This window comes from Tarenaya hassleriana, unplaced genomic scaffold (genome assembly GCF_000463585.1).
Source record: "Tarenaya hassleriana unplaced genomic scaffold, ASM46358v1 Cleome1, whole genome shotgun sequence".
Lineage (NCBI taxonomy): Eukaryota > Viridiplantae > Streptophyta > Magnoliopsida > Brassicales > Cleomaceae > Tarenaya > Tarenaya hassleriana.
The window spans coordinates 877,999-895,335 of NW_010960187.1; the positions used below are offsets into that span (position 1 = coordinate 877,999).

A 17,337-nucleotide genomic window follows, 5' to 3' on the forward strand; every position below is an offset into this window, starting at 1 on the left:
TATATATATATATATATATATAAATCAACAACTACCACAAATCAATTACAAAAGGATTAAAACAACTAACTGCATAAAAAATGGACAATTCAAACTTTAAATATTAGTATCTGTCAAAAATTTTAATTTAAATTATTATAGAAGAACAACAACTTCTCTTCTATATCACCAACTTATGGAAACATTGAATTATTATCTAACAATTTCGAACACGAGGTGTCTGTACAAGCTATGGCGCGATGCGAGGGATCAGGTCTTGGTTCGAAAAAATTTCGGCTCGCTTTCCGCCATTGGCGCTCCCTCTCCCCGTCCGCTCTCCGTCGCCGGAACCCTGGAAAATCTGGTCTTTGAATAGGGGGACGTAATCCATTCGTCATGCTCATGACAAGACTCATCGTATTTCCATATTTGCCCATGTAAGTTTTGGAAATTTAGCTTTTGGCCCTAACGTATTAATTCGTTCTCGAGACTTATCGTATTTCCGTATTTGCCCATGTAAGTTTTGGAATTTAGTATTTTGACCCAAACGTATTTATTCGTACTCGTAGGTCACCCTCGGGTTTCCTTTTCTCGTGTCTCGTCTCTGGCCTGAGACGGGCGCAAGTTAACAATCGGTACTTATTCGGCGCATACTAACAGTGTCGAGTCAAGTGCGCCCGCCGTCCACCACGCTCCGCTTTCTCTCCTTTTCCCTTTCGACCATGGTGTCCTCTATCGTGTTGGATTAGGGTTCCTACTCGACACAAAGTTCTTCATACCTTCTCGTGAAGAGCTCTTCCATCCCCTTATCAGCTCTAGGGTTTGGAGTCTCCGGATTTTCTGCAGTATCTCCATCTTCCGTCGGCCATGGATCCTTCAAGGAGGCAACCGAAGGACTCGCCATACTCGAATCTCTTCAATCTCGAGGTCTGTCGGAGCTCCGTCTTTTGGTTTGAATGTGTTGGATTATCCTGAGCTTTCACAACGAATATAGTTTTGGTGGTTGGATTGCAATTCGATAGTTCTCCGTGTTCCTGCTTTTATATTTAGAAAAATTGTTGGGGATTTCTTAAATTTTCATGGTTTTCTGCTAATGTTTTCTTTTGTAGCCGTTGATGAACTACAAAGTTCCGCAAGCTGAAGATGATTTTGATTTCTATTGTAGTAGTCAAGACGAAAGCAGAAGTAATCAAGGTACTTACTTTCAAGTTAACAAATTTTAAGGTTTAGAGCAATTATCTTGCTGCTAAGTGTGTGATTTGCGAAGGGGAGTCTTAGTGCACCGGTTAATGTGTTGCCGTTGTGATCTAGAGGTCACAGACTTGAGTCCTGGAAGCAGCCTCTTGCAGAATATTCTGCAAGGCAAGGCTTGCCTACAATACACCCTTGTAGTGGATCCCTTTCCCGGACTCCGCTCAACGGGATGTTTTGTGCACAGGACTGCCCTAAGTGTGTGATTTGTATTAACTGACCTGTGAACAAAATGGATGTTAATGGCTGAAGGTGGGGGAATGACGGCAAATCACAGTAATGGGTCAATATCAGGGGCAAGATCAAACATGAAAAAGAGAAAGCAGTGGACAGACACTGATGATGGAGAGGATGAAGATGACTTTTACCATCCACAAATTACAGAAGATCGCTATCGATCAATGCTCGGTGAGCATATACAGAAGTTCAGAAGGAGGTCAAAGGAGTCTCAACCAAGTTCCAGGAATGCGGGTAGTTACAGGACTAGGAAACTTGGGAATGATTACAAAGGAAGATACTATGATATGGACAACCCGCCTGATCTGATGGCTGATGTGAGCCCACAAAGGCGGGGAAGCTATCATGATCCAGACACTACCCACAAGTATGTTGCTAAATTTTTCTTGTCCGATTTTCTTCCCTGCTAATTGAAAATCCTTGCTTTGGCTATGTTAGTACTGTGTGTTGTCCTCCTGAAATATAAAGTTTGGTATATGCATCGTTTGCAGAATATCATATGAACCTTCTTATTTGGATGTCGGTGATGGTGTCATCTATAAAATTCCCCCAAGTTATGACAAACTGGTGGCATCATTGAACTTACCAAGCTTCTCAGATATTCATGTGGAAGAATTTTACCTGAAGGGGACTCTAGATCTGGGGTCATTAGCAGAATTAATGGCCAATGATAAAAAACCTGGACCAAGAACCCACAATGGAATGGGAGACCCTCAACCTCAATATGCATCTCTTCAAGCTAGAGTAAAGGTCATGTCAGCTTCAAACTCCATGCCAAAGTTCAGCCTCAAGGTGTCAGAAGCTGCAATTAATGCTTCCGTTCCAGAAGGAGCTGCTGGACATACAGCACGGTCGATTTTGTCAGAGGGTGGTGTTTTGCAGGTTTATTATGTAAAGGTTCTGGAGAAGGGAGATACGTATGAGGTTTGGTTTCTTTGTCAGTTATTCTATTTCAATCTGCATAGGGTTGTGTCATTCATGGCTCCAGCAGGGAAGTTACAATCCTTTTCGTATCCTTGCTGCAGATTGTTGAACGGAGTCTACCTAAAAAGCAGAAGATGAAGAATGATCCTGCAGTCATTGAGAGAGCTGAAAGGGAGAAAATTGGTAAAGCCTGGATCAACATTGTCAGAAGAGATATACCCAAACACTATCGAAGTTTCACCACTTTTCATCGGAAGCAATCAATTGATGCCAAGAGGTTTGCAGAATTCTGCCAAAGAGAGGTACTTACTGATTTTCTCGATATTATGGCTTTACCTGGTCATTTTGTTTACTTCACTTTTCTACAAGATGACTTAGTACTCGCTAACCTTTTCGTTGAGGTCCATCACAGGTGAGAATGAAGGTGGGTAGATCATACAAATTGCCAAGGGGTGCACCAATTCGCACCAGGAAAATGTCAAGAGACATGTTGTTGTTTTGGAAGCGATATGACAAGCAGATGGTAAACTCTCTTCTCGGTTTAGACTCTTTGCTGCACCTTTAGGTGCATCTTTTGTTCATCCTTTTTCAGTTCATGTTGTACCCTTTAGATTTAGTTACTCATTCTACTCTCAAATTTTTTTTCATACATTCTTCTTTTTCTGGACTCCAGTGTCCTTTTATGTAGAAATGGAATTGAATCACTCTCAGCACATTAGCGTTCACTTTAAACTTGGTCAGCTGGTTTCAAGTTATATGAAAAGGATGAAGTTAAAACGAAAGTAAAAGAGGAGGCATTTTTTGTTTTCATTCTCTTCTAGTTCTCTTGAACCGCCGTGGGCTTGGATTGATGTGATGCTACCTTAACAGGCAGAAGAGAGGAAAAGGCAGGAAAGGGAAGCTGCAGAAGCTTTGAAGCGTGAACAGGAGCTTCGAGAGGCAAAAAGGCAGCAGCAGAGGCTCAATTTTCTCATTCAACAGACTGAGCTTTACAGTCACTTCATGCAGAAAAAGGCCAGTTCGAAGCCCTCGGAGGCCCTGTCAATAGGAGATGAAAAGCCAATTGATGAAGATAATCCCAAACCTTCAGATACTGAGCCTTCAGGCGAGGAAGATTCTGAAGATGCTGAACTGAAAAAGGAGGCCCTGAGAGCTGCTCAAGATGCAGTATTTAAGCAGAGAAACTTAACAAATGTCTTTGATTCTGAATGTATGAAGCTACGACAAGCTGCTGACTTAGAAGGCCCTTCAAATGACATTTCAGTTGCGGGCTCAAGCAATATAGATTTGCATAATCCGTGAGTTTCTTTTCCATTGAATTCCATATTTTTTGCTTCTGGAATTTGCAGTAGTTAATTTTTATCTTTACTTTCAGGTCCACAATGCCTGTTACATCAACGGTTCAGACTCCAGAATTATTTAAAGGTTCCCTCAAAGAGTACCAACTGAAAGGGCTTCAGTGGCTGGTCAATTGTTATGAACAGGTTGAGTTCACCTCTTTTTTCCATTTCTTATTTCGTCATGTAGGACTTTATTCAGAAAATTCCACTGAGACGGCTTTTGATCTTTTCTCTGGAGCCTCTCTTAGAATGGAACTATACTAAGAATGGTCTCTTGATATGTTCCAGGGTCTGAATGGCATACTTGCTGATGAAATGGGTTTGGGTAAGACTATTCAAGCCATGGCTTTCTTGGCACATTTGGCTGAGGTAAGTGTAACAGTTGGCCCTTCTTATGTCTTTCGTGATTTCTTTATGCTAAAGTTCATGGATAACCACACAGGAAAAACATATATGGGGCCCGTTTCTGGTTGTTGCCCCTGCTTCTGTCCTGAACAATTGGGCTGATGAAATTAGCCGTTTCTGCCCTGACTTGAAAACTCTTCCATATTGGGGAGGACTACAAGAGCGGATAATATTGAGAAAGAAGATCAATGCAAAGCGTCTGTATCGAAGGTAATATTCTATTGAGTGTGCTAGAATATAAACTTTTTTGTTGGGATTCTTCTGCGTCTCCTGTAGCTTGGTCCCGTACACATATCCTTGAATTAGCTATATAACAATTGATTGTCCTGATTTGCCTTTTCTCTGTATCCAGATACCAGCATTTCTGAGGATATATAGTTGCTGGTTTTTGGACATAAATTGAAACTTATGTGTAGTGCTAGCGTTTATTTTGACCTAATCAGATCTTAGATGCTTCCCTACTTTCTCTGGAGACATCCATGTTCTTTTATTTGCAGAGTATTCATGGACTGACTTACTCTCTTTATTTCTAAAGCTCTTCTATGGATTGTCTCTTTTGACAGGGATGCTGGTTTCCATATTTTGATTACCAGCTATCAGCTATTAGTAGCTGATGAAAAGTATTTCCGCCGTGTGAAGTGGCAATATATGGTGCTAGATGAGGCCCAAGCAATCAAAAGTTCCACCAGGTTTTTATTTTCCTCCTGAGTCCGTTGAATTCCTGTTACTTAAGCCATAATTCCTTCTACCCCTTTGTGTCGGCCTCACTGTATATATGTTGGTCTTTGTCATTGTAAGACGCTGGATACCGTGCATGTAAAAGTACTGTTCATGGATTTCCTTGCAGATGCGAGAAAATCTAAATTCTCATGTATACTTCATTTTTCTTCTCTTTGTCAGCATAAGATGGAAGACCCTTCTTAGTTTTAACTGCCGGAATCGCTTGCTTCTGACCGGCACCCCTATCCAGAATAACATGGCAGAGTTGTGGGCCTTACTGCACTTCATCATGCCGACATTGTTTGACAGCCATGAACAGTTTAATGAGTGGTTCTCAAAAGGGTTTGTAGCATTTGCGTTGTTTATGTTCATTCAAAAGTTTTTAGTCAAGTATGTCAGGAAATTGTTTCTTACAAATAATTAATGTTGATAACAGAATCGAGAATCATGCTGAGCATGGAGGCACTTTGAACGAGCATCAGCTTAACAGATTGGTAAGTTTTCATTCTCTGGGATCTCACTAGCTAGTTTTGTGTCTTTTGCTTTATATAGACACTCCTTTTGCTCTTCTGGTGCATGTATTTTTTTTTGTGCTGTAATTCTTTTGTAGCTTGAGGAGGTGGTTTATTTTATCAGCGTACTTTCCTTTATAAGTCATAAGAGCACTCAGTTTCCATTTGATCTCCTTGTGACCTTCGAGAGTGATCTAACCCTCAGATAGTTCTGTTACTTATTTTGTTTCCTTCTGCCTGGCAGCATGCAATCTTAAAGCCATTCATGCTCCGACGAGTAAAAAAAGATGTGGTTTCTGAGCTAACTAGGAAGACGGAAGTTACTGTGCACTGCAAGCTGAGTTCTCGACAACAAGCTTTCTATCAGGCTATTAAGAATAAAATTTCTCTGGCCGAGTTGTTTGATAGCAATCGTGGACATCTTAATGAGAAGAAAATATTGAATTTGATGAATATCGTTATCCAACTCAGGAAGGTAAGCTTTCTTGCGTAGCTGGTTATCATTTTTTCTTCTTTTTCTCTATCAATGATTCTGATATGTTGAATTAGAAGGGATAGGAAACCTAGTATTTATCTAACAACATATATGCGAAATGGCGGCTTCATGTTATCTATTCTTTATTTTCTAATGCTAGGTATGCAACCATCCAGAGTTGTTTGAAAGGAACGAAGGAAGCACATATTTCTATTTTGGTTTGATTCCCAATTCCCTTCTGCCCCCTCCCTTTGGGGAGCTAGAGGATATACACTATTCTGGTGGTCAAAATCCGATAACATACGAGGTGCTTTTCAATACATTAAATAAGTTATAAGTTTGAGAATATCATGTAGTTTTTACCAAAACTCAACTTTGTATCTCTTTATTTTTTCTTTCAGATTCCTAAACTGCTGCACCAGGAGGTGCTCCAAAGTTCTGAAACATTTTGTTCTGCAGTTGGGCATGGGATATCTAATGAATCCTTCCTGAAGCGGTTTAATATATTTTCACCACATTATATTTATCATTCTATATTCCCACCAGATAGTAAGGTAGATCAGGTAGTTACTAGAAGCGGAACGTTTGGCTTTTCACGCTTGATAGATTTCTCACCAGCAGAAGTTGGATTTCTGGCTACCTGTTCCTCCATGGAAAGGCTATTATTCTCTGTTCTGAGATGGGAACGACAATTTCTGGATGGGATAGTGGACTCGCTTGTGGAATCTATGGATGATGAGCTTAGTGGTGATTATGTCAAGCGAGGAAAATTCAGAGCCGTGACAAGAATGTTGTTGACGCCATCGAAAATTGAAACTAGTTCACTGAAAAAGAAATTAGCCACAGGGCCGACTGATTCTCCATTTGAAGCATTGGTGATTTCTCATGATGACAGGCTTCTTTCAAACATCAAACTTCTCCATTCGGCATATACTTTCATCCCGAAAATTAGAGCTCCACCGGTATGTTTTCTTTTGATCATGTAGTTGCCAATTATTGGCCTGGGTTATCTCTTTGCTGATCTTCTTGACTGCCCCCTTCCTTTTTACTTGCTGTTTCTAGGTGAATTTTCATTGCCCGGACAGAAACTCTGCCTACAGAATGACAGAAGAACTACATCAGCCATGGCTTAAGAGGCTATTAGTTGGTTTTGCACGTACATCAAAACATAGTGGACCCAATGAGCCAGATGGATCTCCACATCCTTTAATTCAAGAAATTGATTCAGAGCTTCCTGTTTCACAGCCTGCACTTCAGTTAACATACAGAATATTTGGTTCCTGTCCCCCTATGCAAAGTTTTGACCCGGCAAAATTGCTTACTGTATTACGATCCTTCTCCATTTTAGCTTCTTTTTTATTTATACGGTTTTATTATTAGATCTCGTATCTTAATACAAATTACTTGGGATACACAGGACTCTGGGAAGCTTCAGACACTGGATATATTGTTGAAGCGCCTTAGAGCAGGAAATCACAGAGTGCTCCTTTTTGCACAAATGACAAAGATGCTGAATATTCTTGAGGTAGTCTAGACTCCAACCTTTGTGTGATGGTCTCGGTGAATATATGTCGGGATCTTTTGAATGAATTTCTAGTTTTACATATTACCCTAGGCCACATTCTATTATACCTAAACTTTACATGCTCGTTTTTGTGCAGGATTACATGAATTATAGAAAGTACAAGTACCTCAGGCTTGATGGGTCTTCCACCATTATGGATCGCCGAGATATGGTCAAGGATTTTCAGCATAGGTAGGGATTTAATTTGTTCTGCAGAGTGTTCTTTCTGAGGCTTTTCTTATAATATTGGCATGAGGCTCGCTGTTGTTAGTGTCTAACTGCTTGAAATACCTTCTCTGGTTGCAGGAGTGATATTTTTGTATTCTTGCTGAGCACCAGAGCTGGAGGCCTTGGTATTAACTTGACGGCTGCCGACACTGTAATTTTCTACGAAAGTGATTGGAATCCAACCTTGGATTTACAGGCTATGGACAGAGCTCATCGTCTGGGTCAGACAAAAGATGTTAGTGGTTCTTCTTCTTTTTCTTGTTCCTCTAAACAGATATTTGTTTTGTTTTGAACTGACATGGAAGAAGGATCTGCATACTAATCTATGTGTTGCATGATTTCTTATATAAAACGTCAAAACCTCTTTTCAGGTAACTGTTTATCGGCTGATTTGCAAAGAGACCGTAGAAGAGAAAATTTTACAAAGGGCGAGTCAGAAAAATACTGTGCAGCAGCTTGTTATGACAGGAGGTCATGTTCAGGGTGATCTCTTGGCACCGGAGGATGTTGTTTCATTGCTTCTGGATGACACACAGCTTGAGCAAAAACTCAGAGAATTTCCACTACAGGTTGGTGGCATCCATCACATCAATGTTTACCAATTACGAGAGTAAGGAAACAAAAAAGAAACAGGAAATTACTTCTTTTGGTCTTTCAGGTGAAGGACAAGCATAGGAAAAAGCAGTCTACGAAAGGTATACGATTAGATGCAGAAGGGGATGCATGTTTGGAGGACCTAACAGAAGCTGCAGGACCAGAAAACGGGCAGGAACCTCCCCAAGACCCGGAAAAGGCAAAATCCAGTAACAAAAAGGTATTGTTATCCTAATATTCCATCTTGGCTCAGTATTGATCCACAAATTTGGGGATTATTCTGAGTATTATCACATGTACTGGAACCGGAGTTGTCCTCATGGTAGGTAGTGTATTGCTTACTAAGCAATGTGTTCAAGTGGCTAGTTACTTATGGGAAACACTAGGCACTACATGACCAAAGAAATTCTGAAAATCGGTTATTTGTACTGTTGCGAATTGTAGGATCTGATAAAATGTGGCCTTCGGGCGTGATTTGCAGAGGAAAGCTGGTTCAGAGAGGCGAGTAGCTTCGAAACCAAGGAATTCTCAGAAAACAACCGAAAATATGCATATTGAGACGGATGGATGATCCTCTTCAGAATACAGACTGGCAAACTTAAGAGGCCAAAAAGAGCCCGAGCGACAAATGAGAATCTCGAACCCGTGTTTTCAGCCATGTTGGCATCAGACGCAGAACCTGAGTAATGGTCTGAGCAGCTCCGGTACAGCAGCTGAGGTGATCTATCGATCGAGAAGCCAACGGGAGACAAAATGGAGTGAAGATGTTATTCACAGGCAGGGCTTTAGCTTTAATAAATATCTAGCGGTGGTTCTCTTATCAGTCCTGCCCCGAGTTTTTGGCTGTTGAAGAGATGAAGCAGAGGGCAGAGTGATGCAACTGTATAGATATTAGATATCTGTGTAGAAGTAGAGTTGATTATATGTTATTGATTGTATCAATGGATGTTATCACTAATCATCCTCTCATAAAGCAAATAGCTAAGATGTGTTGATTCTGACAAAGTAGACAGAGACATCAGGTATCATCAACTGAAGTGATTTCTTTGGTGGATTGGACGCGTTTCGACCCGTTAAAGTTCAAATATTCAGAATATTTATAGGCAAATCTAAGTATTTTAAGATTTTCTCGTTACAAAACCCCGATCTCATCTCATATAACAACTGAATGCTAGATTCCTAATCCGCAAGTCATAAAATCACCCGAAATTCAAAATTTTTTTAATCCAATCCTAGATCGAAACCTTTCTCCTAGGTTTAGAATCTTTTTGCTTGAACGACAGTGATATTCAATTTCAAAGTAGAATATATAATTTCCGTACCAACTTCGGTATCATCGGGTAAATTGGGAGCTGACCAGACTCGTTGAGCGAATAGATTTAGGAAGACTCCAATGTTAAATGAATCCCCGCTCTACAAAATAATAAACCAAACCAAAGCAACGAATCATAATCATCATCGTCTTCTTCGGGTAAACAGCAAAAAACTGGCAACAACATCTTCCATATAAAGCACTGAAAAGTCGCGGATTCTTCCAGATTCAGAAGCTTCGAGACACCTTCTCGTACAAATCTCGGGGCCAGTTCCGATGCGTGTTGTTCGCAAGAAACCCCGCAATCTGCAAACCCGCAGAAAAAAAAACTCATAAGCTATTATGCATGAATTCATACGCTTCTTTTTTCCTTCTTTGCTTCGGTGTTTATACCTTGGATCTCATGGCGTGGAGTGATCCATCAGTGTCAGGCACGTTGTCCAGACAAGTCAGGGCGACCTTGAGAAGGTCAGGAACGCAGACCTGGAAGTATCGGGACGAGCTCTGGAACAGTTCGGATGTTGTGTCGGGTGCTCTCGGATCTAGATTCAGGAACGGCAGTTTCGCTACTTCCCTTAGAGCGTCGAGATGATTGCCCAGTCTCCCCAACTTGTGGATCGATAGTATCGCCTCGAGTTGTCTTAGTATCGTTTCTTGCTCCATTACGCGGTCTCTTTCTTGGACACTGCATATATTGAGCATGTCTTCAAGTAAGAAATGAAGGCCGAAACTCGGAAAATGGGAAAGGTCCAAAGACTTAGAGACGTTAAAAATGGGTTTGCAAATTTTAGCTGATCGGCAGAAATGGATAGATAGCACGAAGTTTACCTGACTTCAGGGTGATATTTGTATGTCTCGAGAATATCATTGCCCGAGAGAATAAGGCCCGCTGTCCGGCTTTCACCATCCAGCCTTCCACGGGCAAGGGAGCAAATGGCTTCAGATAGACATCTGTTTATCGTATCCAAGGCCGCCGAAAATGCTCCAACTCTCTTCTGTATTTCTATGGACTGAATCGAATGACAACAGTTAGCAGATGGAACCAAAGGGTAAACCAAAAGCCATAAAAACTCAAACTAGAAAGAAGAATGAAAACTGGAAAATAGAGTACTAGACATAAATTAACTGGCATGGGAGCTGGTAAATGAAATCAGAAGTTTGATATTGATATCACTTCATAATAAGTTTTAAAAGAAAAGAACAAAGAACCAAAAAAAAAGGCCGTTCAATAGCATGCTTCAGGTAGAAACTACAAAGGATACTTACTTTGTCGTATAAACCAGCATCCTGACATTGACGAGCAGCTTCGATCAAGAACTGCCGCCTAGACTTAGAATCAGGAAGAAACCTTCCGAGTTGACCTTCTTCACCTGAACCTCTTGCACCAAGCAAAAGGTAAATTCCGCCATCCCGTAACAAAATCTCAGTCAATAGTTGTTTCAGTATCAAGCTCCTTTGTCTCTGTTGATCCATATTACTTCTTCCAGACCAAGCTAGCTGCCCCCCACCAACCGCAGCAGCAGCTTGAGCATAATATTCTAACGCCATTTGAAGATCACCGAGATGTAAAAACATCGACCCATATTGCCTAATCATGCTAGATGCCTCAGCATTAGCATCCATCACACTTAATTTGTGGCCCGCCCCAGATCCTTCAGACAGAACGGAATGATCCACCAGCGAAATAGCTATGTGCACAGCATCAATGTTATACCCTTCCTCCCCTGCTTCTTTGGAGATATACATTATGGCAGGTAGTAACTGTATGCTGAGAATCAAAACATACGGGTAGACCAGGGGGTCTTTGCCATTCTTAGTGTAATATGAAGGCTCAAACTTATTAAGATAAACCTGAAGATCGTCTAAACTGTAAGGTAAGACGCCATCATTCAAGACCAAAGAAGATGATCCATGGGCGACATCTCTTACGCATGATAATTTAAACCATAGGAAATCTTCAATGGTGTTAAAGAGAGTAGACAGATCCCTAAGTATGCGATCAATTTGCCTGCGGGAACCAGAAATAATAGTGTAGAGTAGGAGTTTCTTCTTATCATATGCAGTTCGACCCAATCGATCACCCATCCTTAGCATTTTTTCACATTCTTCAGAAGCAATAGCTGCAGTGTCTGCAGACACCATACTCCCTGTGCTAATCCATTCTGTAAGCTGCAAAGAGGAAGGCAATCAATAAAGTTGGTCTGAAAATTTTGACCTATTAACTGCTAAACGAAACCTACCAGTGGCGCAAACTGTTGGGATGAGCGGGATGACAGAGCAACTTCTCTAGCCTCCTCATAATACCCAGTTCTCAAGCAAAAGTATATCTGTAATTGAAGAGACAGGAAGATAAGAGACTCAATTATCCTCTTAGAACATGAAGAAACTTATGAAAGTTGGCAATTTAATCTTTTTATACTTCAACCTAAATGCCGAGTTGAACATAAAATCGAGGATGTGAGAGATATTTATCCAGAACCTGCTGCCATGTAGTATCAACAGGAGGTTGTCTACGGGCATCGCCTGAATCAAAATCTAAAATTCCATAATCCCTCAGACGAATCTGCAAAGTTTATAAAACAAGGAATAGGAGAAATTAGACAGCATGTTGAATTGAACTCGACATGTTTAGCTCCATCAAGTCTGTATCACTAACCCGGAGAAAAGCACGAATTCTTTGCAAATTTCCAACAGAGCCACCAAGAGCAGCCTTGAAGAAGATTAGACAAGTAAAAATAAAACAGTCAGTGTGATCAGTAACGCAAGTGAGCAGAAGACAGACGGCACTGCTGAAGTCACCACCAATTGAAGCAGATAATAACAAACAAGACAACTCGAGAGATAAACTAGTATAAACAAAAGGAAGAAATGATCACTTGTGTAGGGTGACTTTGAATTGTTTCCATCATATATTTCTCATGTCCACGCTCCAGATGATGTCTGGCACCTATCACAAGAGACATCCTCTTGGAAACACCCTGTTGGACTGCTGAATCTTCGCCTGTCATCGCCTGTTACATAACTCAGTTTGTCAACAAGCATGAACAACTTTTATAGAAAACTTTATCTAAGGTGGCAATACTTAGAAGATGAATTTTCATTCAAAAGATTACCTGAACAAGCTGCCATAATTTCTGTATGGTGACAGATTTTCCGCGAGTTACGTCAATGCTTAAACTTTCATAAGCACACTTGAACTCTGTTGCAGGCTGCATAAATGAATGAATGTAAACAATTAGCCCAAAATAGCAGAGACTTGTGAGATCAGAAGAAAGCAAACACAAACAAACAGATGAGAGGTCAACCAATTAACAATATGTTGCATAAAGACAGTCATCATCAGAAGCATGAACATACACAAAATACAGAAAAAAGAGTTCCAGTTTGCTTGACTTCTTAACACCTTTACAGAAAAATGCATGAGTATCAAATGCGCAAGTCAAAGAAAATTTCATGCAAAATGCGCCAGTAACGACGACTTTAAGAGAAGATTTAGAGGAGCCTTACCTTGAATGGTAAGCCCCTTTCCCTTGAAGTGTTAAGTTTCTTCACAATATCGGCATACACATATGCTTTTTTCTCATGAATGGGTTTATTAGCTAACACTATTTCTGCACCAAGTCTTGTAGATACTTGAGGACTCGAAGCTACAGGCACCAGTGGACCACCATGAGCATCTCTGCTTGAATCAATCATATTGGTCTTAGGTAACATTGAAATTCTGCTAAGACTCTGCAGGAAGTCACGTTTCTCTTTTCTCCAATCCTCCTGCAAAATCAGATTTCCCACCCAAGATAAGAGAAATGACAAGAAACAAAACCAGTACATACTTCATTCTTTTACCAAAAAGCAAACCAACTAGCACACTAAAGATCCCTTCATTATCCATTAGCATATGACAATTGGTAGTAGCACACTTAAAAGGACAGAACAAACTGCTCTGTTTAACACAACTACACTCCAGACAGATATGACCTATCAAACTTTGTTGGCAAAAACATAGTAAGAAGAAACAAAAGCCTAGAGGGAAAAGGCACTAAAACGATCACAACTGCTTTGCATGAAGGCTCGAAGATGCAAAAGACGTAACTAACAAAGAAACCGGGACAAATGCATCATGTCATCATTAAAGCTTCATACAGTAACCATTGAAGTTACGGGTAGCAGGATTACAAACCTCCAATACTCTCATCATGTAATCATTAAAGCTTCGAACGTTATCCTTTTGAGCTTCTTGGATAGCTGATACCATTGCCATTTCATGAACCTGAACGTACATGCAAATTGATCTGTCATCACCAAAAGAATATATCTGCATTGTATAAAACTGCAGTGAATAAAAATATCTAGAATTAGGAATACCTGCTGAAGGTATTCCTCAACGCTTGTGGCCTCAGCAGGGAAGACATCCTCGAATGTTGTCTTTTTATGAGAAGAAAGTAGAAAAACATCATTCGTTATCAGAGAGAACGACCAAACTGGAAAAGTAGATAATAAAGGCCGAAGATGTACAAGCAAACAAATATCAACACTTGAAAACCTTATAAAACCAACAGGTGAATCTAGTATGCTTTCATACTGCAATAGTACTGGCTATAAACCTAAGCTCCGGGACGACTTCAAGAAGATCCATTTTGCAAAAAGCACAGGTATCTTCCAGAGGAAGACACCTTGTTTTTGTAATAGTTTGATGCCCTAGTTTTGTATGATCATGTGAAAGTCGAGGGAAAATCTACAATATTAACGATATGCTACTGTTTTACATCAGAAAAATACAAATGGTCTTAGGAAAAATAGATCCAAATACTGATCATGAAGCAACTTAAGCTGGGAGGAAATGAATGTCATGGGATTTGGAACATACACACCTTCAACTCGAAAGATTTTAGATCACGAGCAAGTTGCTCTGCATTGATCCCCTCCCGTGCAAGTAACCTGCATTATGCAGCACAAACAGAAAAAGACAGATTTGTCACTCACTTCTCGAACTGGATTGATACTTTGAAAGTTCATTATCTCTCCACTAGGAAGATCAAAGCTTTTAACAAAAACCATAGCCCACAGTTTCACGGATCATGGGCATGCGAACCTCAGGACAATTCATTCACGAACCCAGAAATGTAAGCCCCAAATTCCGCCTCTAAACATGAATTCCAAGCACCCAATTTGGGGACTACAAGCAGAGGCCTAGGGAGTGGGGATTAAGGCGAAGGTACATCTAGGAACAATGAGGAGGCTGAAAATAGGTATACCTAGTGGCAGCAATAGTTTGCGAAGGAGCCTCGGTTCTTAGGGTTTTCGCTTTGAGCTTCTTCGATAAAGCTTCCAACTGATCTAAGTTCCTCTGAAAACCACACAGATAACATCACGAACCAGCCGCACGAAGGTAAAATGCACATAAAAACCTCCACAACACATCGAAACCAGCAAATATTTCCCCAGGAAATAAACGAAAAAACAAGAAGCAAAAAAAAAAGCCATGAAAAGTGGAAGAAGAACCTGAAGAGGGGGAAATTGAGCGGAAGGAGCAGCTTGCTCCAGAAGCTTCGTCGACGAATGAAGGAGATCAGTCCACCCACTCATCTCTTGGTCACTCGCCATTGACACTCCGTCCGAGCTCCGCTACGCGAAAAAGGGGACGAGAGGGTTTTAGGATTTCAAAACGTTTTCCCTTTTTCTTTTCTTTTTTTTTCACCCTTTCAATCCTTTTTTTTTTTCCTTTTCGCATGAGACGACGCCACCCGATTGATTCGGGTCGGGTTAGCGGATCCATCCGAGTTGGGTAAATCGGGGCAACCGGGCCGGGTTATTCGGAACTCGTATTGGGCCGTGCCGGTTTGGGTCGGACCTATGTAAATGTTGATTAATATCGTGTATTTTTATTAGGGTGAGTACTATTAGAGTTTTGACTTACCGATTTTGTTATTGGACCGATTAAAATTAATTGTAGATCGAATAAATAACGTTTGGTTATAAATTTTTGAAATTAGAATTAATTCTATATTGAATAAATTGGACCCGAATTAATATTAACCGTAAATGTTTAATTATAGAAATTAAATTTGAAAAATAAAATAAAATCCGGTATGTCAAAACTCTAATAAAATTTTGCATTTGTCTTTGTTACCGTCGGTCATGAGGCCACCCATTCGATGAAAATTTATTATTTATTATTTTCCTTGCACAACATACTTTTATTTTACAAAGAGTAGTTATCAAGCTGGTTGGTTTTGATTCATTTATAGGAATTTTTACAACAAAAGGAAATTCCCATGATTTTGTTGTTATCTCTTCTAGGGAAAAATATGTTTAAGAACCCGATATATATCTAGTAATGCCCATATTTATTCGTGTATTGTTTTTATTTTTCCGTTTTAAATTGTAAAAAAAAATATTATCATAAATATTTTTACAATTTAAGATAAATATGAAACTATTTTTAAAATTAAGTTTCTGAAATATATATAACCTTTTTTTTTTAGGGTTTATCTTTTTAGGGACAAGGTTTCCAAATATACAAAGAGTGCTGTTTTCAAGGAAGCCGCTAATTCTGGAAACAACAATAATATGTGTTTGACTTAATGTGAACTACCAAAGCATTCAACTGTACTAATACTATTTTCAAATTTATGTAATTTAATTTAGGAAAAATCCATCTAAATATTTCAATTTTATAAAATATACCAAATAAATATATAAACTTTTAATTTGATCTAATTAATATTTTAAATATTAAAATATTTTAAATGGATACCTCGACTCAACTCAACAAAAACGATACTAATTCATAATTTCGATTATCTAATTTATACATCAGTATTGGAGTCGAATTTGTAAATTATTATCAATTTTATGAGTTTTATTTTTTTAAAGTTAGAAATTAATATCAAATTAAAAATTTAGGTATTTATTTGATACAATTTGGTACTTATATGAGATTTTTTTTTAAATTTATTTCTTATTAATTTTACCATTTCTACTATTTTTTGTGACAGTTAATCAGAAATTCTAATCGACCGTGCCATTTTCATTCTCTCTCTCTATATATATATATGTATATGTGTGAATTTTGTTCATATATAAGGGATTCTATTAGGAATAATCCTTCCCCTTTTAAGATTTTACTATTTGTAGGCGAGAGATTTTGTTTTCTTGTCATCTTCTTCATCGTGTAATGTAAGGCTACCGTCCACATTTTCGTTTCCATTTATTTTATTAGTTTGAGAAAATTTGCTAAGATAATTAAAAACGTATTTGCCAAATTTTTTTTCTAATTTTCTAAATTTTACTTTTAAATATGAATTGTTTAAAATATTTATATTAATAGTAGCACGTACTACTACTACATATGTTATCCTTTTTTGTATTTACTTTTTTTATTGTAAATGCGGTTTTAGTACTATTTAAACTTTATATATATATATATATATAGTTATTACAAATACATATATATATATATGTGTGTGTGTGTCTTACTAATTGTGTCAGATTTTCACCCGATGACAAGAATAGTAAAAGAAGAAACTTTCGTTTTCGGAAAAACTAATTTTACAAGTTTTCTTTCAGATTTTACTGTGGTAACAAAAAATAGAAAAAGAAGCTGTTTGATTGAGCTTGAAGTTACCGTATTTACAGCGGTAAAAAAAAGTAACCCTAACAAAAGCAAATTGGATTAAAAAAGAGTGGGAGAGAGAGAGAGAGAGAGAGAGAGAGAGAGATCCAAACAAGGCCTTAGAGGGAAAAACTCAAACGAGGAAATTTTCCAAAAGAAGAAAAAGCTCACTCCCCCAAGCAAT

At 39.0% G+C, this 17,337-nt stretch overlaps 2 protein-coding genes across 2 annotated transcripts; one reads left to right on the forward strand and one right to left on the reverse strand.

Annotated features, from left to right (window-relative positions):
• The first annotated feature begins 570 nt into the window (after positions 1-570).
• LOC104817420 (DNA helicase INO80-like) lies at positions 571-9,327 on the forward strand. The gene is made up of 23 exons (XM_010546650.2): positions 571-906; positions 1,089-1,173; positions 1,483-1,834; positions 1,959-2,391; positions 2,493-2,693; positions 2,804-2,914; positions 3,262-3,689; positions 3,767-3,875; positions 4,020-4,100; positions 4,174-4,346; positions 4,700-4,825; positions 5,037-5,198; positions 5,293-5,350; positions 5,613-5,843; positions 6,004-6,150; positions 6,245-6,805; positions 6,906-7,166; positions 7,261-7,368; positions 7,505-7,599; positions 7,714-7,870; positions 8,007-8,204; positions 8,294-8,449; positions 8,711-9,327. The coding sequence occupies exons 1-23, from the start codon at positions 847-849 to the stop codon at positions 8,798-8,800; spliced, it is 4,383 nt and encodes a 1,460-aa protein (XP_010544952.2). The 5' UTR covers positions 571-846; the 3' UTR covers positions 8,801-9,327.
• A 235-nt stretch (positions 9,328-9,562) lies between these two features.
• On the reverse strand, positions 9,563-15,221 carry LOC104817509 (nuclear pore complex protein NUP93A). The gene is made up of 15 exons (XM_010546765.2): positions 15,041-15,221; positions 14,794-14,885; positions 14,410-14,476; positions 13,904-13,963; positions 13,719-13,808; positions 13,049-13,309; positions 12,655-12,750; positions 12,418-12,552; positions 12,198-12,251; positions 12,021-12,104; positions 11,782-11,868; positions 10,808-11,710; positions 10,370-10,551; positions 9,935-10,226; positions 9,563-9,847 (listed from the first exon to the last, which is right to left on the reverse strand). Exons 1-15 carry the CDS (start codon positions 15,140-15,142, stop codon positions 9,770-9,772), a joined length of 2,583 nt encoding a protein of 860 aa, XP_010545067.1. The 5' UTR covers positions 15,143-15,221; the 3' UTR covers positions 9,563-9,769.
• Between the last annotated feature and the right edge of the window lie 2,116 nt (positions 15,222-17,337).

Bases quoted from the DNA above. Each gene is read 5' to 3' on its own strand.
- LOC104817509 (XM_010546765.2), bottom strand. From the start codon at position 15,142: ATGGCGAGTGACCAAGAGATGAGTGGGTGGACTGATCTCCTTCATTCG. The intron at 13,964-14,409 runs GTGTGTATGTTC...TCTCATAAAAAG, and splicing joins TAAAATCTTTCGAGTTGAAG to ACAACATTCGAGGATGTCTT. The intron at 12,751-13,048 runs GTAAGGCTCCTC...TCATTTATGCAG, and splicing joins AAAGGGGCTTACCATTCAAG to CCTGCAACAGAGTTCAAGTG.
- LOC104817420 (XM_010546650.2), top strand. From the start codon at position 847: ATGGATCCTTCAAGGAGGCAACCGAAGGACTCGCCATACTCGAATCTC. The intron at 1,835-1,958 runs GTATGTTGCTAA...CATCGTTTGCAG, and splicing joins GATCCAGACACTACCCACAA to AATATCATATGAACCTTCTT. The intron at 2,392-2,492 runs GTTTGGTTTCTT...TCCTTGCTGCAG, and splicing joins AGAAGGGAGATACGTATGAG to ATTGTTGAACGGAGTCTACC.